The 25863-nt window shown below is 34.2% G+C and overlaps 2 protein-coding genes across 12 annotated transcripts in view; one reads left to right on the top strand and one right to left on the bottom strand.

Moving 5' to 3' along the window:
• LOC143201540 (nose resistant to fluoxetine protein 6) overlaps window positions 1-6446 on the top strand; it is a 59037-nt gene extending 52591 nt beyond the window's left edge. Inside the window, exons 10-12 of the mRNA XM_076412665.1 lie at window positions 5670-5817; window positions 5871-6055; window positions 6121-6446. Coding sequence (XP_076268780.1) covers window positions 5670-5817; window positions 5871-6055; window positions 6121-6306 — 519 coding nt within the window. The 3' untranslated portion in view covers window positions 6307-6446. The remainder of the gene's footprint in view (window positions 1-5669; window positions 5818-5870; window positions 6056-6120) is intronic.
• A 1279-nt stretch (window positions 6447-7725) lies between these two features.
• The window catches only part of AMPdeam (AMP deaminase), a 93216-nt gene continuing 75078 nt past the window's right edge, over window positions 7726-25863 (bottom strand). For all 11 annotated transcript variants that reach the window (XM_076411182.1, XM_076411184.1, XM_076411187.1 and 8 more), the window contains 2 exons: window positions 19864-20054; window positions 7726-10087 (listed from right to left, as the gene is read on the bottom strand). In XM_076411182.1, coding sequence (XP_076267297.1) covers window positions 9205-10087; window positions 19864-20054 — 1074 coding nt within the window. In that variant the 3' untranslated portion in view covers window positions 7726-9204. The remainder of the gene's footprint in view (window positions 10088-19863; window positions 20055-25863) is intronic.

Below are 25863 nucleotides of genomic sequence, written 5' to 3'. Positions count from 1 at the left end.
CGCCGTGATAGTGGCTTTGGGTACCAGGAACGACCTGAAACCGACCACCGACCTAAGCGAGGGACTGAAGAACATCATCCAAGCGATGGAGGCATCGAAAGTCGAACCGATCTCCGTTTGTCTGTCGGCATTCCTGTTCTTCGACATCGATTCTGGTAGGGTACCGGACAAGATGAAGGATATTACGGCGGAGCATCAGCGGATGTACGACCTTCTCAAGGCGTCCAGTTTGAAGTACGTTGCGGTGTTCTCGCCGCACATAGCCGACGAGCCTGCGACCGGTTACCTAGTGGAAAACGAAAAATATATCAGCAGGAAGGTGTCCAAATACGATTTAGCGGAATTCATGATCGATTCGTTAGACCTGACCTTGCATCATCGTACCTTCGTCGGTATTGCATCGAAAAGTGCATAACAATTTTTTTATGTATAGCTGTACTTACATTATATTAAATTTTATACTATCATCAACATAAAGGATTTTTTATTTAGTGTTGTACCGCCGTACCACGAATGATAATTTCACTGATCAAAGGTTGTAACACATTAATTATACTATATAACACATGAAATTCAACGAAATTTGAAACAATATTTTTTTATTAATTATTTATTTCATTGTTACTAGTCATTGTCGAGTAACCTACAATTTGTATTTACAATAATTTAAAACTAAGTATATAACATATCTAGGGGGACCCATAAGTATTATCCTTAGTTTTTGGTGTAATAATTTTTATGTAGTAACACTGCTGCTTTGTTATTAAATGCATCTCACTACACTACACTACACAAGAATAAATGGTTTGATTCCTTATGCAGTGTAGTCTTCCTGAAGTCCGTGTGCAAATACTTCGATATTGACATGAAAATAGAGTCTGTTCTCATGTATCCTTGAGATTGTCCACTTTTGCTGATGTTAAAATTAATTACAATCGGTGGTTACTACCTTCCATGTTGAATTCATTGAGCAATCGTTAAATGATGAAACGTTAAACCCTTTTCCAGTGTTTTCGGTTTCCATTAAAATAAAACATTGTACTTATGTTACTCTTCATAAAGAATTTCTATCGAGCCCGCTGTTTTCTCTTCGTGTCCCTTCATTAATGCATCAGCATTGAATATTACCGAATAAATACTATCTTTTCTTAGTTACTTCATTGTTCATGTGTCGACATTTTGGTGAATTTCTTACATACGGCTTAGCAAACAATGCTTTATTTAATTGCTGATATCTTGTTTGAGTAATTAAAGGATATGATAGATATTTCTTATCTATTGTTCGATTTTAAAATACAATTGGAGCATCAGTTTGCTTTATCGTCCAATTCTGTTGAATTTATATTTATATCAAAAAACACTTTGTAACTGAACTCACTTTTATCTTATCTATTACTCTATTGAACCCCATGTTTCTAGTATTCTAGTACTTCACTGGTTCTTGTAAATTACATACGGCTTCGTTATTAAACTCTTGTCCGTTGGTTTCAATGTTCCTTTTTATCCTACCGATAACTTTGGATCCCATGTTTCTAGTTTTCGAGTGTTTCATTGATCCTTGACAGACAGAGCTTGAAGACAATGCACCGTGTCACAAATCAGTAAAAACTGTGGCAAAAATCTATAAATTGGGCTTCTAATTGCTTCCTTAACCACCGTATTCTCCAGGTCTGGCCCCCAGCGACTATTTCCTGTTCTCAGATCTCAAAAGAATGCTCGCTGGGAAAATTTTTTCGTCGAATGAACGTCGGTGATTGCCGAAGCTGAGGCCTATTTTGAAGCAAAGGACAAATCGTACTACAAAAAAGGTATCGAAAAGTTGGAGGGTCGCTATAATCAGTGTATCACCCTTGAAGGGAATTATGTTGAATAAAAAAAATAATTTTGACAAAAAAATATGTTTTACTATGGTAGGCCGGAGAATTTTCAATTGACCTGTTATCCAAGAGGACCAATAAGTCTATCCTTAGTTTCTGGTGTAATAATTTTTATGTATTAGCACTGCTGTTTTGCTAATAAATGCACCTCACCACACTACACTATACAGGATCAAATGATCCTTTTGAGACTGTGTGATGTTCTGATGTTATCCCAGACTTGTAATACTTGGATATTAACATGAGAATAGAGTCTGTTCTCATGTATCCTTGAGATTGTCTTGATTTCCTGTTGGACAAACGTTTCATTGTATTTCAATGTGCTAATTGCTATTTTGAAATAATATACTATAATAAACATAGACAATACAATAGGACTTAAATAAAACCTAAAAAATAATAATATAAAAATTAATAAAAAATTAATAAAAATTATAAAAATTAAAAATATACCTAATCATAGAAAAAAAAACTAATACATGACATAACTAAAAATTATCTGAATGAAATTATATAAATTTATTTATATTACTTGCTTTATTTACTATTAAACGAAATATTGTTTAACAAAAATCGAGAGAGTAATAGAAATATTACCTATTATTACCGTAAAAACAGTCGAAATATTTTACTATTTATCATTCACAATTTCAGAATTTTAATATTTTTACCCAATTACATTAATAATCTCGAAAAATATCGTACCAAAATGTTATAGTATTAATATACAATATATTGTTATTTACAAGCAAACTACAAAAACAAACATAAAACTACATATATTACATATAAATCTATATAAGCATAAAAAGAACGTTCAAAATCAGTCAAATGAAACTAATAGAACCAAAAATAGTAACTAAAGGTACTACTGAAATAGTCGATAGTAAATAGTAACAAAATTAGTCGAACCAAAAATAGCGACTGAAACAGTCGATAGTCAATTTCCATCGATAGTTCCCAGCACTAGTAATCGTATAATCGATGATTCATTGGGCCATACCACTTTCTTCTAAACATCAAATGTCAAGGTTTTATGATCATTGCACCACTTCTTTCGCAGATTAGCGTTGGCTCCCATTATCCAAGGGTTTCATAATAACAACCCTTGCGTGAATGTTAGCTTTGTGAAGCCTCAGTCGTAGTATTTGTGTCGAAACAGCATTACTACAGTGAGTGTTGAGTTCTGCTGCCACTACTGCCGCGGCAGATTTATATTGTTTGGTCACAATTATTTTTAATATTCGTCAGTCTCTGGCAGTTAAATTTGGGCTTCGCCCACTATTCCTCTTCGCCGATGTTTTACCATGCTTTGTGAACACTGTCATTGCCACAATACATTATATTATCATTACGTCAGATCACACATTTCACATTTTATGTTTGTGCATTGTATTATACATTTTATAAATCCATTTTGTTGAGCAAGCAATATGAAGATTTTTAAATCTCTACAGAGCATCCAATAATAAGATCTACAGTTCATTTTATGTTTTTTTCATTTTGTAACAAAAAGAAATATAAACTAGTTTTTATATTGAAATATTAATATGTGACAAACATATGGGTGTAAACGACTTTTTTTATTATTATTTTCGTAATCACCACACCAACTTTTAAATTATTGCAACAGTTTTTTAATAGTAGCTTTCGTATACAGCTGCACAGGCGCAATCGTTATAACACTTGATTATTATTTTTCTCAAAAAAGTAACTCGAAGTCATCATTTCAAAATCATATTTAAATCCGATTGTCTAAATTGGTTTTAACGCTAGGTTGATACATTCGTCTTCTATAATAACATGCAGTTTTAACGCAATCTTTTATAACAATTGCAATGACAAAATAATAATCACAATAACAAAAGTTGCTTCAGTCAAAATGCCATAATTCACAAACTAATGATCCAACAGGAGTCAAATTTATACACACATCTTTCGAGTGTTAGGGCTAACTAAAAAAATATGAATTTAATTCTAGTAGCGCCATCTATGTGTCAGGTCGGGGATTTTTCTATTGACATGTTATTTTTAAAATCTCCTTTTTACAAACGAGGGTTTAACGCGGGCTACGAACCACGGTCCTCGGCATTAAGCCTACCGACTGGCGAGTGATCAACTTAGAAATCATCCCAGAACACATCCGGTCTTAGCCAGCCTGGTTGCTGGCATGACTGGGATCATTTTCCTTGTCGGATTTTGCACTCTTGCCTAAGGACAATCACAAACAAACATTTATGACCATGCCTCAGCAGGAGTCGAACACGCGACTATCGCAAAAATCCTTGACTACTGCGCCAACCAAGCCGACTGGAAATGTATTATATAACAGGTCAATTGAAAAGTCCCCAGCCTGACACATAGATGGCGCTACTAGAATTAAATCCATATGTTTTTTATTTAGACCTGACCCTCAAAAGATGCGTGTATAAATTTGACAGTGTCGTATTGATTTGATATTTGACGTGTTGATAAAATATTGCTACTTGAAGGTAAAAAATATAGTTGAAGCAAAAACTTGGCTCGATGCCGAGTTTCCGGACACTGTCCCAGGAAAATCAACCTTCAAAGATTGGAATGATAAGTTTAGACGTGGTGAAATGAGCACCCAAGACAGTGAACGCAGAGGACGAGTAACGACCCAAAAGAGGTTGTTACCGACGAAAACATTTAAAAAATCAACAAAATGATTTTGAATTACCGTAAATTGAAATTAAATGAAATATCAGACGCTCTAAAGATATCAACTGAACGTGTACATCATACAATTCACGAATATTTAGGTATGAGAAAGCTATGTGCAAAGTGGGTACCGCGCGAGCTCGCTTTTAACCAAAAACAACGACGAGTTGATGATTCGGAGCAGTGTTTGAAGATGATCAAGCGTAATAAAACCGAGTTTTTGCGTCGATATGTGACAATGGATGAAAAATGCCTCCATCATTTCACTCCGAAGTCCAATCGATAGTCATCCGAGTGGACTGCACACGATGAACCAGTTCCAAAGCGTGAGAACACGCAACAGTCGGCTGGCAAGGTTGTGGCATCTGTATTTTGAGATGCACATGGAATAACATTCGTTGACTACCCTTCATTGGTACTATTGGACCCTTTGAAAGATGAAATCGCCGAAAACCGCCACATTTGATGAAAAAGAAAGTGCTGCTTCACCAAGACACTTCACCGTATCACAAGTCAGTGAAAACGATGGCAAAAATCCATGGATTGGGCCGAAGCCCATTCATTTGCTTTTGGCAATGGCATTGGAAGCCCAATTCGAAAATTTATCATCATCCACGGTATTCTCCAGATCTGCCCCCCCGTGACTATTTCCTGTTCTCAGATCTCAAAACAATGCTCGCTGGGAAGAAATTTTCATACGATGAAGAGGTGATGCCTATGATTTGCTAACCATCGTACTCACAAGAATAGCGCCTGCTGGTTACCAATTCTTCAGATTAATACAACATAGCTACCGGGTTTCGAAACTTTGAAGAAGTGCAAAAATGGATCGATGATTGAATCGCTGCCAAACCAACAACTTTTTTTCATGACTGTATCTCAACTTAGAAAGTAAAATAGAAAAAAACATGATGAAAAATGGTTTGATTTCAATATATTGTACCATTTGACTCTATACATCTTGTCCATCTCTCAGGTAATTTATGGACACCAAAAACTGTTTGTTCTTTGAACAAAAGCATTTAAGAAACCATCTTTTAGCTATAATATATGTAGTTAACAATAGTTATGATGTTTATCGCAAAATTAACAAAATGCTTTCTATTCTAGGTCTTATCCTACACAATATTCTCCATATCCATCGTCCTGATGCTGGTTTCCATACTAACAGGAGTGATTTTCTACGATCCATATTACGAGTACGACACCTTGGACGCAGCAGCTTATTCTTCATTGCATAGAACCGTCTGGTCAATAGGTAAATTACCAGTTATTTTAAGTACCATCCAAAATAACGCCTTTATATCGTAGGAAGTGTTGGTGTACTGTATGTAGCGAGCCACGGTACTATTAAATGGGTCTATAATGCCTTGTCATGGGGGCCATGGGTACCACTAAGTAAATTGGTATATGGTGCCTATCTGGTACATTTCCAGATAGCTCTAAGAGCAACCGCTAAGAAAGCAGGGGCAGACGTAACATCGTATTTCGATATTGTAAGTACAACTGACTTTGTTCGTTATTTGATTTTTCTAAACTAATTATTTGTATCCTCTTTCAGATCAGTTACGCCCTCTCAGACATCGTCCTGTCTTTCGCAAGCGCTTTCTTCCTTTACCTGGTGATAGAAGCCCCATTCCGTAATATATTCGGCCTACTTTTCGTCCCTTCAAAAGAAGCCAAAGAGAAGAACAACAACGAAAAAAGCGAAGACGTTAACGAAACCACAGACGACAGTCATTTATAAAACCATATAAAGCGAAAACAAAAAATGCTTAGAAACAATACAACGCCGCCCAAGACTGTCGAAACATTTTCTCTCGCTCGGCGCCTTCATTATTAATTTATTCAGCGCATTCGCCATTGTCTCATTATTTTGATCAAATTTTTGCTCACAAACATAATGTCATGAAATGTATATTCTAGATATAGGTGATTAATTTACTAATATTTACAGTCTTATGATTTGGGCGGTGTGTCTTGCACCATAAAATACAAGTTTAATATGTAACGAAATACCACAATCCAAGGTGTGGAAGTAAAAAGTATTACAACATATACAGCTAGTCATTGTATATAGTAATTAAGAATACATGTTGAATAGATAGAAGATAAAAATTTCTCTTAGATATAAGTGCTTTAGTAACTTATTGATAATTCTATTTTTGTACCGATCAATGTTTTTTTTTCGATGAAATAAAAAGTGTAATTATATACATACTTGTTTGTTTTTTTATATATATTTGTTCATCCATTGTATTCCATTTAAGAAATGGATTAGAATATTTATAACTAAATCACTTTTGTCCGCGATATCCAACTGTCCCTAAGCATTGCAAAAAGTTAATAGAATAAAACAAGTACAAGCTTAAGAAGTCCTTAATAAAGATAATATAAACATTAGACCTCACGGCTTTCTAAAAAATATGTAAATCATTATAATTTTTAATCTAGAGATGGCCACTCAAAACAATATCTCACTAATAATATATAATTTAAACTATTTATATTATATTGGATATTGTAGTTTGTATTTGATATATATATATATATATATATATATATATATATATATATATATATATATATATATTATATATATATATATATATATATATATATATATATATATACATATATATATATATATTGATTATTTGAAACTACTTATTTAGTACCAAGACTTAATTCAAATTACTAATCTTACGATAACAATAATAATAATGACAATAATTCAAAATGGTGGATTCGCTATGGTATGACAAACGTTATCATTTTCTGAGGTATATCAAATTCAGTTCATCCTGAAATACATCAATGGATATGACTGGTGACAAAATTTGTTATTTGTGTACTTTTAGGTGTCAATTTTAGCCTCTGACACATTAATTTATTGTTATATCAGCAATCACTAAGCCCCATGCAATTTAAAAAAATATTATTTGACATAACATGATATCTAATCATATTATACAGCTTGTATTAACTGAAAGAGATAGAAGAAACATAGCTTGAACCATTAGGAAGTCAGAGTTCAAATATGTATGCAGTTGCATTTGAAAATATAATCAAGGCAGCTCTGGAACTTAAAGTTAATATGTTATTAACGAAATAAAATTTAAGAAGGTAGTTAAATATGGCTAAATTATTTGAAAATAAAACTATAGACATTTTAATTCATTTATTAAACAGAACGTTCTACATGTTTAAACATTAATATAAAACAAAATACACAATAATAGTGTTTTCAGTCATATCTAGCCTTGTCTACAATTATGTATAAAACAGTTAAAACTATTTCTTGATTCGTACAACGCTATTAACCGTCAATTACAAATCGTAATAAATTGTTTAAGCAAAAAATATATAAAAATATATAAAATCTAATCAAATTAGATGATTGTAAATCCACTTTCGTTATATCCAATAATATAAGGCTGTAGAACATCACATACTTTTTCAGGAATTGTTATTCATGTGAAACTAACAGGATATACGTTTTGCTGGGTATGGTGAGGTATGAAGATGAGGCAATTGTATGAGAATCTATATAAAACAAATAGAATAGGGGCTACTTTGGGAAGGTACATTTTCATCCAACCTGCCAATCAAAATATGTGTGGTGTCGTTAGAGAAGAAATACCTACTAAAGGGTGTAATTTAGTTTACTAGTTGGTGTATAGTAACATTATAAATAATTAAACAACTCAATACTATTTGAGAGGGTAGTAGTTTGTTGTCTGTTTAGCAAAACTGACTTCATATTAATACAGACAAGTAAAATAATATTAATAATCAATGAATTCTATTTAGTATACATTTAATGTTAATGTATGTATTAATTAATAATGACTGAATCCTGATAATTCCAAAAACTACTTGATGAATTAATATTAAACATACTATTACTGAAATGGTGATATTGAATAAGAGTTTTATATTAAAGAGTTTCTACTATTTGGGAACTATATTAGATATTAGTAGCATTTTCAGTACTGGTGCTTCATTTAAAAGTTTCAGATCAAGGTATTTAAAGATGTTCAACAGTCAATCTAGCAACATAGTAAATTATGTTTAATGATTTGATAAAATTAAAGAAAATTTCCGTCCCGTAAACCTTATCAGGATTGTTATATTTAATGACATATATTTGAGGGGGTAAATGAAACATCAAGAGGAATGATGTCCAGTAAAGTCTCAGACAGGGAAAATCCCAAGTTTGTTCTGTTATCAATCAACACCATTCCAAACACATACATACATTTTCTGGATCAGGTAAACATTGAGATATTAAATTGAATAATTATACAACCATGAAACATCAAAAAGAATGATGTCCAATATAGTCCGAGTCCATAAGTCTGCTTTGTTATCCATCGACACCATCCCAAACTTGCCAATTTTAACGGTGAACACACATTTTCTTGATCAGGTAAACATTGAAGTGTTAACATGAATGATATCCAGCGCAGTCTTAATCACATTATAAAGATTTTCTGTCTGGTCTGACTGTTAGTAAATGGAAATGCGATATAATCGAATAAGAGTTACCATTGAACATAAAGACCTAATACTAGTACATATTTGTGGTATAAAATGTTAAGTTTCCACCGATGTGGTGGTATTACCCGACGAGGGGTGGTACTTATTTCTGTTGTTGGTCTCGGTACTCCATCTCCAGCTTGAAGTTCTTGAATATGTTGGACAGTTCGTCTATCAGAGTTTCGTATCGAAAAGCGACTCGAATGTCTGGTACATTCGTCCTGGCTATATCATTACCGGCAACACCCTCTTTCGTGTAGTTAGGTCCTAGCCAGTACTGCTTCGTCTTGTGCGGGAATCCGGACATCAGCACACTGTTCCTAGCCAGCTCGCACATGTCACAACTAGATAGTTTCCATACTTGAGCAGCAATTGAGTACTCTTCCATCAGAGGTTCCTTGGTAAAGTGGAACTGAAGAGGGTCATCGGTGGAGAGCGATACTACTAAACCTCTGGCAAGATATTCTGGTAAGGGATTGCGATGATAGTTCAAGAATAGACTGTTGTTAGAGAGTGGTGACATGGCGATGCCGATCTGGGCCAGATAATAAAGATATTGTAACACTGGGACTTTTCTTAATAGAAGTCCGTGAGATATGTTTTCGGACAACATGTATCCACACACCAAGTGCTGGACTGGACCGGCTTCACCACAATGAGGCCGCAGTACAAACGTGGGAAGACCTTTTTCTGCTCTAAAATGATTGAGCACAGCCAAATTCGCATACATATAATACATATAATAAGCATAATTGGGATTCTCATCGTCTCTCCATTCTTCGGGCTTCGGTGTATCCTTGTCAAACAGTGGGTTCTTCTCGGGCTTGCTCTCGTCATCTACTGAGTCAAACCCGATAACATACTGAAGAAATTTGTGTAGGTTGGGATGAGAACTGGGTTTGGCTGTGACCTCAAACAGGGGCAGGAAGATGTTATCGATTACCTGCTGGAAGTTGGTGAGCACCTTGTTCAGTTTGAAGATATCACTGGAAATAAATAAGCACACATAATTAGATTATAGTTTCTGTAAAGGTGGTTATTACAACAAAATAGTAATAAAAGTGATGGATCATGCAGTCAGAATTATAGTCATAAATAAAATAATTGTTGTATGAATTAGTATTAGTTAAAATAATTTTATTCAGACAGATCTAGGAAATTTTATTGTGCAATAAATGGGTACCATATTCTCTATACCCCCATTACAAAAGTGATTAAACAAAAGCAATATATTTATTAAAATTGGCCATTATTTGAATACAAATATTTCTCTACATAATCTGTAATTTAATGCATTTCTCTACATAAAATAACAGTTTTCAGTTATAATATGATATATGATAGAATATTCAAGGATGTTCTAATCAATTTTCTGAATTAATGTCCTTTTAAAGTTAAAAATGCAAAAACCATCTAATACAAAATAGAGATTATTAAACAGTATATTAATAGTGCTGATAAGTCAACTCTCAATAAGTTAGGTAACTCTTGAAGTGAAGTATGCAGACAAAGAGGACACATGATTATATTGGTGGCATTTGTTTCACATTAAAATTGACAGTAGCTGATCTAGAATTATGATTTTTAATCTTGACTTTATTACACAGATCCAAGATTCTGGTGAAGAAGTGGGAAGAAATTTCACAGCCAGCTGAGGATACATTTTATCACGACAGTGAGTAATAAGATATGAAGTAAAATTCCAAATAATTAATATTTAAAAAGAGTGGTTTTATAACTAAATTTACGATTTAATGACAATACATATGATTTTGCTGGAACGATATCAAGAGTAAAGAAATACTGCAACACTGTTTGTGTTACTGCTTTTCATTAGATTATTAAAATTGCGCAGCAGCCGATAGGAATTGATATTGCAAAACTAATATTAATATACTAACGAATTGAATAAGAAGTTTTAGCAGGAATATCAACGAACTGAATAAAATACTATTTATATTTTCTGAAATATATTTTTTAACAGTTGATATAAATATGTAGAATTTATATTTGTCATACTCGTATATTTTTTCATATTGAATTTAGAGTTTGTCAATTAATCTTAAAGGTTTTTGCTAGTTCTACAAAGGATAAAAATATTGAATACAAAATTGGTCCCTATACATTACAATGATTCGAATTTCTAAAAATACTGTAAAATATTTTCCTCGCTCTGAACGTCTTTTCGCGTCTTTAGCTGAACATTGTTACATACGTGACATAGTTAAAGACAAGGAAAGGGTGACTGAAAATCGTTATTTAAGATAAAAGCTAGATTTGTGAAAAGAAGTTGTTGGGTTTTGCATCACGACAATGCACTATCTCATAAAGTTATCACTGCGAACGAATTTCTGAGCAAAAATTAAACAAATACTATTTAACAACTATCTGGTATAGATCTGGTCGATTCAAACAAGTGTTTTATTAACCAATTCTCTGTACCTTTGTGGCAGAAGGTATAGCGTTATTCAGCACAGAATCTATTGGTAGTAAATTGCAATAATTTTCCTAGACTTACATATTTTCAAATAAAAAAAAACTAATTGATACAACAAATTATATTGTAATATTTTAGAGGAACCCCATTGATATGTAGAAAATTTACTTTTTTTATATAAAAATTATATAATTTATCAAGTAAGTATATAACAAGTGGTGTTCAAGTTTGCTTCCTACGATTCTTATAAATGGTTTTAGCAATAAATAGTGATTCCAAACAAACAAATCAAAGCTCTTCAATAACCAAACGCAATTAAATCATTCTAACTCTATTCTTTATTGAAAATTTTAGTTCGAATTAAATTTTTAATTCTGATGTTTTGACTTCTAGATTAATTAAACGTGAAAAATTCAATAGACCGTGTTTTCATTTTTGTATAGTTGCAGGAACGAACCAAAATCTAGCTATTTTGAAACCAATGATCCTAAAATACCAATGGACGCACGGAGAAGTATCACAAACTGTATTAAAGGCTGAATTAATCCCAGGGAAGGTAATGCGTAATGATTGGTAGGAATGGAAAAAAAATATTCATTACAAGCTGTTCCAACTTAACCAAATCGTTAATTAAACCTATACAATTGACAACTAATGCGACTCATATATACTCATATGCAGGGGATTGAAAAACGTTCAAAACTGATAAAGTTATTCCTGAAAGTATTTCTTCGGTTATTATGTCTCCTTTTTATCTTTTATGTGTCTGGAATCATATACTTTTTCTCTTCTAAAATCTTTTAAAAATATGTAAAACGTTTTAAGTTTCCTTTACTGGTTGTTTTCAACCTTTCTCCTAGTTGTATCCAGGTTCTCTTTTTTGCCTCTTCTATCAATCATTTTACTCGTCCTCTGCTTTTTTGTATAATTCGCATTTTTTGGTTGGCTTTTCTTTCCGATAGTTTCTCCGGGATTTCTTCTTTTGGTAATGCCACAGGTCAACTTCGCTGCATCCACTAATGACTTTTTGGGATAATTCCACACTGGTTCAGTTTTTTGTCCTTGATGTTGCTTCATCGTTAATAGTTCTTCATATTTGCTTCTTATAATTTAATTTTGTAACACAATTTCGTTATAATAGAGTAAAATATAGTAGTGACTAATTTTGGAGAATCGTGGGGTATTCGGTAAACTTCGGTACTTTCCGTTTGATTTTGCCACGCTGCCATTTATAAACAATCGAGAGGTATAAACCAACGAATTACAGCGGTCATTTTGGGTTTAACTCTGGCACTTCTAAGAACTTTATTTGTAAAGTTAATCATTTTGTTGTTTATAGTTTATTTGTTCTTGAAAAATCATCGATTGGTGAATAATATTGCCAAAGAAGCTTTTATAACATTTCTAATCTGAAGAGACATATGAGAATATTCCATCCAGGTGAATATCTAGTAAATTTTAATTTTAATTTTGCAACTTGGATTTACTTCTATATAGCAAGTTCATTATATTTTAGGCATAGTTGACCCTGCGAAAGTAAAAATACAGATAAATATGACTCGATGTCCTCTATATAAATATATCTCATCAAAATCACAGCTCGTTGATCATATAATCATCCAACAATGTTAAAATTGAACAAAAAACATTGAAGTTTAGCTTGTTTGAATATTTTCAAGGTTGGAGGTTCCTAATTTAACAAAAATATTACCACTAAGCAAGCGTCATCGATCGGGAATTCATAAGAATGTATCAAAAGGTCAATTACCAAAATAAGATAAAAATATAATTGCAGTTAAACTAGCTGCTAAAATACCAATGGATTCTATACTGGATACTGGATGAGACCCAAGATAATTTAAGTGGCAATTTGAAAAGGCTAATTTATTGACTCATAAAGATTTATAAAATATTGAGCAAGCAAGCCAGTTGAAGAATACTGTTGAAGATAGCATGATATTGTTGAAGCATGGATAAAGAGGTAAAAAATACAGGATGTGTGATTATATAAGCCACAATCTTAGATTCTGGATACCTATATATATATATATATATATATATATATATATATATATATATATATATATATATATATATATATATATATATATATATAAATGAATCGTAATTCGTTAGTCTCGCTAAAACTCGAGAACGGCTGGACCGATTTGGATAATTTTGGTCTTGAATTATTTGTGGAAGTCCAGGGAAGGTTTAAAAGGTGAATAAATGCGAAAATGCTCGAAATTAAATAAAAACAACAATTTTCTTTTTTCTTTGATGTCGAGGATCGAATCCGACAATCTATGTGCGCGAGAACTTTTCTCACTTTTATTAATTAGAATTTACGATGCCGAGGAGAAGACTTAGGTCATCGCAGTTAATCAAATGTGCGAATCCCACGTGCCAACCGCACTAATAACCAAAGAGAGACAGATCAAGAAAAATAGTCGTATTGCTATGTCAGAATTGCATTCTTTAGAGAGTGGCAATGAAGTAGATAGGCTTAGAATTTAATGAGTTGTTATGTAACAACAGCACAAATCAAATTAAACGCCGAATGTCGTAAAACTTTTACGAAAATTGCTGAGTGCTTGGAATTCCTAAAATTACAATGGCACTCGTATGAAGATAAGCAAACCAGAGACATTAAAGTAATGGCAAGAGGGCTTCCACCGACAGCTAAAACTACTAAAATAGTGGAAGAGTTAATAAAAAATGGACTTAAATGTACTGACGTCACAAATATCCTGAAAAAAGAACGAAATAAAAATAACAATGGAGAAATAGTTGTCCAGAAGAAGCCTTTACCACTGTTTATGTTATCATTCCAACATAACACGGACATAAAAGCAATTTATGAAATTAAACAAATTCTAGGAGTCGAAGTAAAAATAGAACCTCTTAGAAAGGCAAATCTTGTGCCACAGTGCAAGAGATGCCAATTACATGGACACACACAAAAATTCTGTAAAAGGGAACCAAGGTGTGTAAAATGCTCAGGAAAACACATCACGGGAGAATGCAAAAAACCCAAAGGAACAAAAGCGAAATGTGCGAATTGCAATGAAGCGCATCCAGCAAGCTACAGAGGATGCGTAGTTGCGAAAACATTCCAAGAGAGAAGAAATAAAATCAGTCAGGCTAAAGAGCAAAAAACAGTGACTCAAAATAAACAACCAAAAATGTACAACGAAATCAACGATGAAATGACCTATGCTCAAAGCATAAACCAAACCGCTCAAAAAGAAACAAAAAAAGAAGACGTTACAACCAACGAACTGCTATTGAAACTTATAGCAAAGCTGGACAACCAGGAAAAGATTATTGAATCGTTTTCTGAAAGATTACTTAAACTCGAAAACAATAGGGCGGTGGCCTCAAGAACTAAAAATGGCAAGTAAAGACATCCGCATCGCAATTTGGAATGCTAATGGGATTCAGAAACATCACGCTGACCTACAAGTATTCCTAGAATTGCAAAAAATAGATATTTGCTTAATATCTGAAACCCATTTGACAAAGGAATCCTTTATTAAATTTAGAGGATATTACTTTTACCACACCATTCATCCAGCTAACACAGCAAGAGGAGGAAGTGCAATAATAATAAAAAATAATATATGCCATCATCAAGAACCCGGACTCAGTTTAGCAGAAAATCAGGTAACGGCAGTAACTGTTATATCTAGCAAATACAGGGTTACATTAGCTTCCATATATAGCCCTCCAAGATACAACCAAAAAAAAGAAAATTACTTGAATGTTCTAAACAACCTAGGAGAAAAATTTATAATCGGTGGTGATTTCAATGCTAAAAATACAAGATGGGGATCTAGAATGACGACAACTAAAGGTAATGAATTACATAAAGCTGCTGCTGAGCTAGGGTGCAGTTACATGTCGACAGGAAAACCAACTTATTGGCCTACCGATCCAGAGAAAACTCCAGACCTGTTAGACTTCTTTATAGCTAGAAACATAACCACTAACTACATGGAAGTTGAAGAAAATTTTGACTTAAGTTCAGATCACACACCTGTGATTTTGACGCTGAGTGAAAACATTATAAGAAAACAACAAAATCCAACATTAACCAACAAGAGGACAGACTGGGAAGGATTTGTTGAAGAAATAAACAATCGAATTCAACTAAATGTTCCCCTTAAGACAGAAGACCAATTAAATTATGAAACCGAAAAATTCGTTGCAGACATCCAACAGGCTGCTTGGAATAACACTCCAGAAATTAAAACTTCAACCAAAGGAATAAATTACCCGAAAGAAATCAAGGAAATGGTAGCTGAAAAACGAAAACTACGGAAAAAATGGCAGCAAAATAGAACACCTGAAAATAAGAATATCTTAAACAACATAACACAAAGGTTGAAGAGGGAAATTTTGGAAATTAAAAACAATTCCATAAATAACTATCTACGAAATTTAACAGATGACAAGAACACAGACTACTCGCTCTGGAAAGCCACTAAATACCTAAAACGATCCTGTCTACATAGTCCTCCGATAAGAAACATGCATGGAAGTTGGGCACGCAGCAACCTGGAGAAAGCAGAAGCATTCGCTGACCATTTAGAGAAAACTTTCAAACCAAACGAAAGTGAAATTGAACATACTTTACCGGACATAGACGGCGAAAATTCGACAATTCAATTAACAACTCCGAAAGAAGTCACCAACGTTATTAAAACTAACATCAAGCCAAATAAATCACCAGGCTATGATTTAATAACAGGGCAATTGCTGCACAATCTGCCAAGAAAGGGTATTATAAAGCTCACTAACTTAATCAATGCAGCATTTCGACTGAAATATGTCCCAGACGTTTGGAAAATGGCTGAAATAATAATGGTTCCAAAACCTGGAAAATCACCAAATGATATAAAAGCTTATCGACCTATCTCACTGTTACCGATGATAGCTAAGGTATTTGAAAAGCTCCTCTTGAAAAGATTAAAACCAATTATAGAGAGAAAAAACCTAATACCAACACACCAGTTTGGATTTATTACCAAACATTCAACGATTGATCAAGTGCATAGAATAACAGATGTTATTGAAAAAGCCTATGAAGATAATAAAGTATGCTCAGCTGTATTCTTAGATGTAGCACAAGCTTTCGACAAGGTATGGCACAAAGGCCTCGTCCATAAGCTACAGAAAATATTACCGAAGCAACACACCGAACTATTAAAATCTTACATCACAGCCAGAATGTTTAGAGTGAAACAAGAGGAAGCTTACTCTACAATAAAAGAAGCTAAAGCAGGTGTACCACAAGGAAGTGTACTGGGGCCAATTCTGTACCTACTTTATACATGTGATATACCACAAATCGAAAACATTACAATGGCTACATTTGCTGATGATACTGCTATTCTTGCTGTCGGAAACAATAGCGAAGAAGCAACCCGAAAACTACAACAGGCTACTGACGCTATAAATAAATGGACCCAAATCTGGAAAATACAAATTAACCAAAACAAATCTGTGCATGTTCAATTCACCTATAAACAGGCCGCGCTTACACCATTGACCATAAACCACACTGTCATACCATACAGCAATAATGCTAAGTATCTCGGAATGACACTTGATGCAAAACTACGGTGGAAGGAACATGTCAAAAAGAAAAGAAAAGAACTTGAGTTAAAATATAGAAAAATGTATTGGCTAATTGGAAGAAAATCTCAATTAACTATACATAATAAATTACTTCTATATAAACAAATATTAAAACCTATATGGACATACGGAATACAATTATGGGGATGTTCCGCAAAAAGCAACATAAATCTAATACAAGTTTTCCAGAACAAAGTCCTAAGAAGCATCGTAGGTGCACCCAGATATTACCGGACCATTTATTTACATCGAGATCTTCAGATACCGACTGTCAATCAAGAAATTAAAAGAATTGCAAAGAGACATGAGGAGAGACTTCACTCTCATGTTAATTTCGAAGTATTACAACTCTTGGACAACACCAAAACCGGACGCAGACTCAAAAGGACCAAACCATTTGAACTTGTGTAGTGTGTTGTAGTGTAGTGCAGTGAGGTGCATTAGAAAAAACTCAAAGTGTTAAAACAATTATTATTATGTTAGAGACTATGTAGGACTGATGAGTCCTATTAGATATATACCTAGATTTAAGCTATTATAAGGACAAATTGTAGGTTAGTCGGCAACGACTAGTAACAATGTATATAATTATAAAAAAAAAATAAAAAAAATGTAACAACAGCGATCACGACATAATGAAACTGAGCGATTCCGCAGACACAATGCTCCTGTGATCTTGGAACGAGCTGAATTCCACGTATGATGCAATAGATTATTATGTCGACAAATCGGTAACAAATGGGGAAATGACAATAATTTGTAAATATTGCAAGGCGTTAAAATACAGTGGTGAATATACTGGATTATGTTGTGCTGGCAAAAGAAAATTGCTACAATTGGTCCCACCACCAGATCCATTGCGCTCTTTAGTTTCCGGGATTGAAAATGATTCTAAGCACTTCTTGGCCAACATTCAGAAATATAACAGCTGTTTCCAGATGACATCATTTGGCGCTATACATATTATACAGGACAATTTCATGCCCACTTTCCCACAGTTGACCCAAAATTGCATGCAGTAGTTACCAAACGCACGATAGATGGACCTAGCGGAGTTTTCAACTACAATTCACCCTATATGGTTGACGGCAAATGTTCCAAGTGATACCCAAGAGACCTGATTGCTGAGACCATAACGGGAAATGAGGTATTGAATGGTATCATTGAGGATCTCAATGATATCATTCAGAATTTTCTTCGAGGACAGTTGGTTTCCTTCAAATCAATCGAGATCGTTATGAACCAGGACGACGTAGTCCACTATCCCACGGAGTTTTTAAATTCACTGAAATTGCCCACCTCACAATTTGAGGTTAAAACTAGGATCAGTTGTCATCATGCTGCGTAACATTAATCAAGATCGACTGTGCAGTGGTCCAAGACTGGCTGTGAAAAAGATGATGAATAACGTCATTGAGGCAACAATCATAAAGGGAAAATACAAAGGAGAGGATGTCTTGATCCCGCGTATACCGATGATTCCAACGGATTTACCATTCGATTTTAAAAGTTTACAATTTCCAGTACGTCTGGCCTTTGCGATGACCATAAATAAATCTCAAGGCCAGTCATTGGAAGTTTGCGGAATCAACTTGGAGTTTCCCTGTCTCGCGCATGGACAATTATACGTCACGTGTTCGCGCGTCGGGAAACCGTCATCTTTGTTTATTTACGCACCACAAAACTAAACAAAAATTTAGTTTATCAGAAAGCTTTAAATTGATTAACAAACTGTATCATATCTGTGTGTGTCTGTAAATATCAAATGAAACCTTATAAATAGCCAGTATTTCAGGAAAACTCTGTTTTTTAAGTATGAAACAATCATGTGTAGTTAATCGAATTCATTCATACCGAGCATTTTTTTTTATTAATTATGGATTATTAGGACTTTTATTAATCGATTGAGGCAGTACGAAGTTTGCCGGGTCAGCTAGTACAGCATAAATATTTCCGAAATTAAAAAGTTTATTCGCGACAACAACGCCAGTGCAGCAAAGCAATTATTTTATTTTTAGCCTACTTGATCAACTCAATCGTAACAACAATAACAATCCACGAAAACTGGTTCCTCTAAAATAAAATTAAAATGCGGTGCATTCCCAATAAATCGAATATAGAAATTGTTTGAGTAACATAGTCCCAGAAACAGCAAACATCTACGACCCATATTGCAAATAAATAAGTAAATAACGTTATTCGCTTGACAGGGGGGAGCAAACAAATAGGAACAAACCTGAAATGAATCGATCCATCAGGAGCGTAATGACTAAAATAAAAACAAAAGGTTTAGTCGTGGTGGTAATGCTCGCCATTGGATCGAATAACATTATAAATATTAAAAATAGAAAACGGTTTCTTTTAATATTTATGCCTCTTGATTTAGAAAATATCAAGAATTATTTTAAATAATTTCTATATTCAAATTTTTCCTAACTGGCTACGGACATTTCATGTTACTTCGTTCAGAATAAATTAACATTTTAATTGATAGCAAAAATAGATATTTAAATATGATTTGATTATGTGCTTTGGTATAATTATGTGAAATATATTTTATATTAAAGAGCTTTTTTGATAATTGACAATTTTAAGGTTAGATGGGTTAAACTTAGAATTTTAAGGTTAGTTCATATAAGTGCTGTTAAAATTATTCTGTGATTGGAAACCAAAAATACTTACAAAAGTCTTGGAGTTTGGATTAGCCAACGAACATTGTCGGAGTATACGTTGGAATCTATTGCCCAAGCGGCTAATTTATCCCATTCATCCTTGCTCTTGCCGTATATACTCAAACGAAGTTCTGCGTTTTGATATTTTGATTCTTCCAAATCGCTGCATACCTCCTTGATGATGCTTGCAAAGTATTTACCCTGAAAAAAACAATAAATTGTAGTTTAACCTAATAGAAAATACATATCTACACATCAGTTTGGGTTTGTTACCAAACATTTGACAATTGACTAGATGCATAGAATAACATAATAAATCGAAAAAGCCTATGAAGGCCTAAAGATATGTTCAGCTATATTCTTAGATGCGACAGAAGCCTTCGATAAGGTATGACGGCATTTTATAAGTTACTGAAAATCTTAGCTACAGCTAGAATGTTTAGAGCCAAACACGAGAAAGCCTACTCTACAATAAAGAAGCTAAAGGAGGTGGACCACAAGGAAGTGTATTAGGACAAATATTTTACTCGTACATCCTTTTTCTTGTACTGGCCTAAAACCAGGCGATGGAATGCATGACGAATACCTGGTTGCGGAGATTTGCCCTGGAGTGACAAGTTGGACCGGGTTATGTGAGACTGAGTGTATTGGTAAGCCCAGATTACTAATACACTCAACCGAAACCGTCTCGCAGTTGACCCCTGTGGGTCGCTACTGCTACTGCATTATATTTGAGGATATGGGATCCGCTAATCGGGCAGCCGTTAATGAGCACGAGCATCCGGTGAAATAACAGAGAGTGAAACTAACTATTGATTCGCGAACTTGAGTTAACACACTACTGGATACTGTTGTATGGGGGCAAAAGTTATGACTGCCGCGACGGATGAGGTCGTTTCAGCCTGGAAAAGGAGGAGGTTAGCGATGACGCGGTGCTAAGCTCTCAGCATGTCGACAAGCTCGCGAACAAGCGCGTTTTCAGAAGAACTTGAGCTGAGTTGTTGTTTGTGGTATGATCGAGATATGAAGTGATTGCTTTTTGGAGTGTCAATTTCCCTATAAATTTGATTATTTCTAATAAACCACGGAGCGTTTAAGATTCTCCTAAGGAGTTTATTCTGGAAAACTTAAAGCCGTTTCACCTGGTTGGATGTAACAAATTTAGTAACAAAGTAGACATTAGATCCGTAGAGGAACACGGACCGAATTAACATCTTGTAAAATAAGCATTTGATGGAGATGGGAAGTCTGCTAGAAGGGTAGATCCGAGAAGATAGCAGGTCTGCTATTCCCAAACTTTTCTGGATTTGGGAATGCCAACCGAACCGACGGTCGAAGTGGAAACCTGGAAGTGGAAAAAGTACGTGACATTATTCAGCCATAAAATTCTTGCGGTGTCGATCTTAAGTTGCGAGACGTGCAATGCGTAACGCTTCTTATGGAAAATGATGACCTGGGTTTTCAGGGGGTTAATTTGCAACCTTCAGAATTTGAACTATTTGACCGCATGATCGAGCTGCTTCTGTAAACATTCATGAATTGTAACCTCGAACCTGGAGGCCGAGAAGAAAGCAGTCTGGTCAGCATAAAACGCGACGTCAATGTGTCCTTTTATCAAAAGATCGGAAATAAAGACGTTAAATAAGACTGGAGTATGCCAGTTTTCGACTGGAAAGTGTTTTCCTGATCTTGACCTGGAAAGATGTGTTCGATAGGTAGGACTTGATGAGAGAGGTTAGGTCTTCAGGGAGGCCTAACCGCACGCATTTTGCGATAAAACAATCGTGCCAGACCTTGTCGAAGGCTTTGGTTAGGTCCAGGAGGACTGCTCCAAGCTTTTTACGTTGCTCAAGAGCGTGATGGATGTGTGCGACGTACCAGACGGGTAGCCTTCTCTATCTACTCTACACATGTGATATACTACAAATGCAATCATGATGGCTACATTTGCTGATGACACTACGATTCTTGCTGTTGGAGATAATAGCGAAGAGACCACACGAAAATTACAACCGGCAAATTTTTTTTGATAACATCTTTATTAGATATGCTATATTTCATTTGTACTTGGATTAATTCACAAGCAAGACTAGTGCGAGAAAATACATCAATATGTATTCCTCAATTATAAGATTATAGTAACTTATAGCTATAGTTTACACTAAAGGTATACACTTTATATAAGTTCGTATGGTTTGGTTCGCTTCAATCTCCTGACATCCTGTGTGCTGTTCAGCAGTTGTATTGCTTCCACGTTAGTATGATTTAGTAATATTTCGTGTTTCAAGGCGAAATCTTGGATAACTTCGTAAATCCATTTGATTTTCAGGTATTCGTGCAGTCATTCGTCGGTTACGTAGCGGTTGGCTTTGATACTCAATCGAAGAACCTTCTTTTGACAACATTGGATGACTAATTGATTTGAATTTTTAGTGCAACCCCATATTTGCACCCCATAGGTCGAAATTGGATTTATGATTGTCTTATAAATCAACCTCTTTGATTTTAGATTAAGTTGAGAGTATCTTCCGACTAACCAGTATAGTTGTTTTATTTTGGTTCTAATGTGTTTTGTTTTTTGTCTAACATGATGTTTCCAATTTAATCTACCGTCAAGATGGATTCCGAGGTATTTAGCTGATTCTGTTTGAGGAATGGGGCATCCATTGGGTGATATACTTAAGTTATTATTATTTCGCCGCAATGCAAAATTAACGTGGACAGATTAGGACAGCTATTAAGTTGAATTTTCCAATCTTTCGTCCATTTGTAGATTTTGTTGACTCTCACTTGTATTTTTTCTACTGCCTCAGTCGTCAGCAAAGGTTCCAAGTAGTGTTTCTTTTGTTGTTGGAATGTCAGCAGTCTAGAGCAGATATAGGAGAGGTCCTAAGACGCTACTTTGTGGAACTCCAGCCGAAATAGTTTTAAATGTCGAGAACGCCATTTCGTGCGATACTCTAAATTTTCTTCTTAAAATTTCTAAATTAAAAGACAGAAAGGTCACCTAGGAAATCAAGAGAATTGCAAGGAGAACTCTTAGATAACTAGAACAGGACACAGACTGAAAAAAATCGAACCGTTTAATCTTGTGTATTGTAGTGTAGTGAGGTGCGTTTAATAGATAAACGGCGGTATTAATAACATATATAAATATTATTACACCAAAAATTAAGTTAGAACCGATGGATTTTCCTAGATATACACCTAGAGTTAAGTTATTGTAAAGACAAATTGCAGGTTAGTCGGCAACGGCCAAAAAAAAAACAGTTGTACAGTCCTGGTTTAACAGTAAATGACTTATTTTTATTCGAGGATATTAAAAAAACGTCGTCATAGCTTTTCGAATATCAATATTTCTTTTTTTCATTATTAGACCAGAAATATAAATAACAACCCTCATATATGTTATTATTGATGCTATAGCAGAGCAAATATGTTGAAGGTGATATAAAAATTATGATTTTGATTGCAAAGGAATTGCAAGAATTCAAGGTAGTTCTCTAAACATTTATACTAAACACTTAAAGGATTATAATATATGAATCAGGCGGGAAAAACTAATGATTTAAAGTAATCACAACTAAGGACAAATATCAACGACAAGGAATTCAAGAAAGGAGATGTAATCATCATACAATGGGTAAGCATCCTTATTCGCTTAATACCATAGATTAAATCACTAACTAGTCGTATTTAACTCAAATTTCAGAACAACTAGAATGAGAAATTGGTAACTTCACCTGGAATAACCTCATTGGAATCGTGAACTAGGTTTAGATTTAAAATTAACAGTGTAGTTATTGTCTTGAATAGTGATACAGGGCTGAATGAAACTTTTTGGATGTGGCATTACGATTCAATGCTGACAATTACCAAGATAGTGTGATGGGAGTGGAAACAACTAAAGGTGAGTATTTAATTAAGATAGGATAACTCTAAAAAATCGTATTGTAGAGCGTGAAACATATAAATGCATAGATATGTTATGTGTATAATTATTCAGAATATACATGAGCATTTGGTTAAAATAATTTTAGAGACAAAGAAGAGTAACTGTTTTGCAGATGTGGCAAATGTATTAGGGGAAACACAATGATTGATAATTGATGTGCTATTGATAATTTTATCAAAAAAAAATGTAAACAAGTAGCAGAGCAAGAAAGACAATGACATCAACGAAGGAAACAACTAAACAGAAAATCGTAAATATGCTCTTTGATGAAAGTAAAATACGTTACTTGGATATACAATTGTTAATTGGGTGGATTAGGCCTCCAGGGTATACCATAGGTAGTTTGGAAAAAAGTTTAATGTAAATATTTTTTTTTTTTTTTTTTTTTTTATAATTATATACATTGTTACTAGTCGTTGCCGACTAACCTACAATTTGTCCTTATAATAGCTTAAATCTAGGTATATATCTAATAGGACTCATCAGTCCTACATAGTCTCTAACATAATAATAATTGTTTTAACACTTTGAGTTTTTTCTAATGCACCTCACTGCTCTACACTACAACACACTACACAAGTTCAAATGGTTTGGTCCTTTTGAGTCTGCGTCCGGTTTTGGTGTTGTCCAAGAGTTGTAATACTTCGAAATTAACATGAGAGTGAAGTCTCTCCTCATGTCTCTTTGCAATTCTTTTAATTTCTTGATTGACAGTCGGTATCTGAAGATCTCGATGTAAATAAATGGTCCGGTAATATCTGGGTGCACCTACGATGCTTCTTAGGACTTTGTTCTGGAAAACTTGTATTAGATTTATGTTGCTTTTTGCGGAACATCCCCATAATTGTATTCCGTATGTCCATATAGGTTTTAATATTTGTTTATATAGAAGTAATTTATTATGTATAGTTAATTGAGATTTTCTTCCAATTAGCCAATACATTTTTCTATATTTTAACTCAAGTTCTTTTCTTTTCTTTTTGACATGTTCCTTCCACCGTAGTTTTGCATCAAGTGTCATTCCGAGATACTTAGCATTATTGCTGTATGGTATGACAGTGTGGTTTATGGTCAATGGTGTAAGCGCGGCCTGTTTATAGGTGAATTGAACATGCACAGATTTGTTTTGGTTAATTTGTATTTTCCAGATTTGGGTCCATTTATTTATAGCGTCAGTAGCCTGTTGTAGTTTTCGGGTTGCTTCTTCGCTATTGTTTCCGACAGCAAGAATAGCAGTATCATCAGCAAATGTAGCCATTGTAATGTTTTCGATTTGTGGTATATCACATGTATAAAGTAGGTACAGAATTGGCCCCAGTACACTTCCTTGTGGTACACCTGCTTTAGCTTCTTTTATTGTAGAGTAAGCTTCCTCTTGTTTCACTCTAAACATTCTGGCTGTGATGTAAGATTTTAATAGTTCGGTGTGTTGCTTCGGTAATATTTTCTGTAGCTTATGGACGAGGCCTTTGTGCCATACCTTGTCGAAAGCTTGTGCTACATCTAAGAATACAGCTGAGCATACTTTATTATCTTCATAGGCTTTTTCAATAACATCTGTTATTCTATGCACTTGATCAATCGTTGAATGTTTGGTAATAAACCCAAACTGGTGTGTTGGTATTAGGTTTTTTCTCTCTATAATTGGTTTTAATCTTTTCAAGAGGAGCTTTTCAAATACCTTAGCTATCATCGGTAACAGTGAGATAGGTCGATAAGCTTTTATATCATTTGGTGATTTTCCAGGTTTTGGAACCATTATTATTTCAGCCATTTTCCAAACGTCTGGGACATATTTCAGTCGAAATGCTGCATTGATTAAGTTAGTGAGCTTTATAATACCCTTTCTTGGCAGATTGTGCAGCAATTGCCCTGTTATTAAATCATAGCCTGGTGATTTATTTGGCTTGATGTTAGTTTTAATAACGTTGGTGACTTCTTTCGGAGTTGTTAATTGAATTGTCGAATTTTCGCCGTCTATGTCCGGTAAAGTATGTTCAATTTCACTTTCGTTTGGTTTGAAAGTTTTCTCTAAATGGTCAGCGAATGCTTCTG

This window comes from Rhynchophorus ferrugineus, unplaced genomic scaffold, assembly GCF_030347505.1.
Source record: "Rhynchophorus ferrugineus isolate W39M unplaced genomic scaffold, kcgeb_rfMv2 rfM8, whole genome shotgun sequence".
NCBI lineage: Eukaryota > Metazoa > Arthropoda > Insecta > Coleoptera > Curculionidae > Rhynchophorus > Rhynchophorus ferrugineus.
Note: the sequence above shows the minus strand (reverse complement) of the source record. Positions and strands in the feature narration are given on the sequence as shown.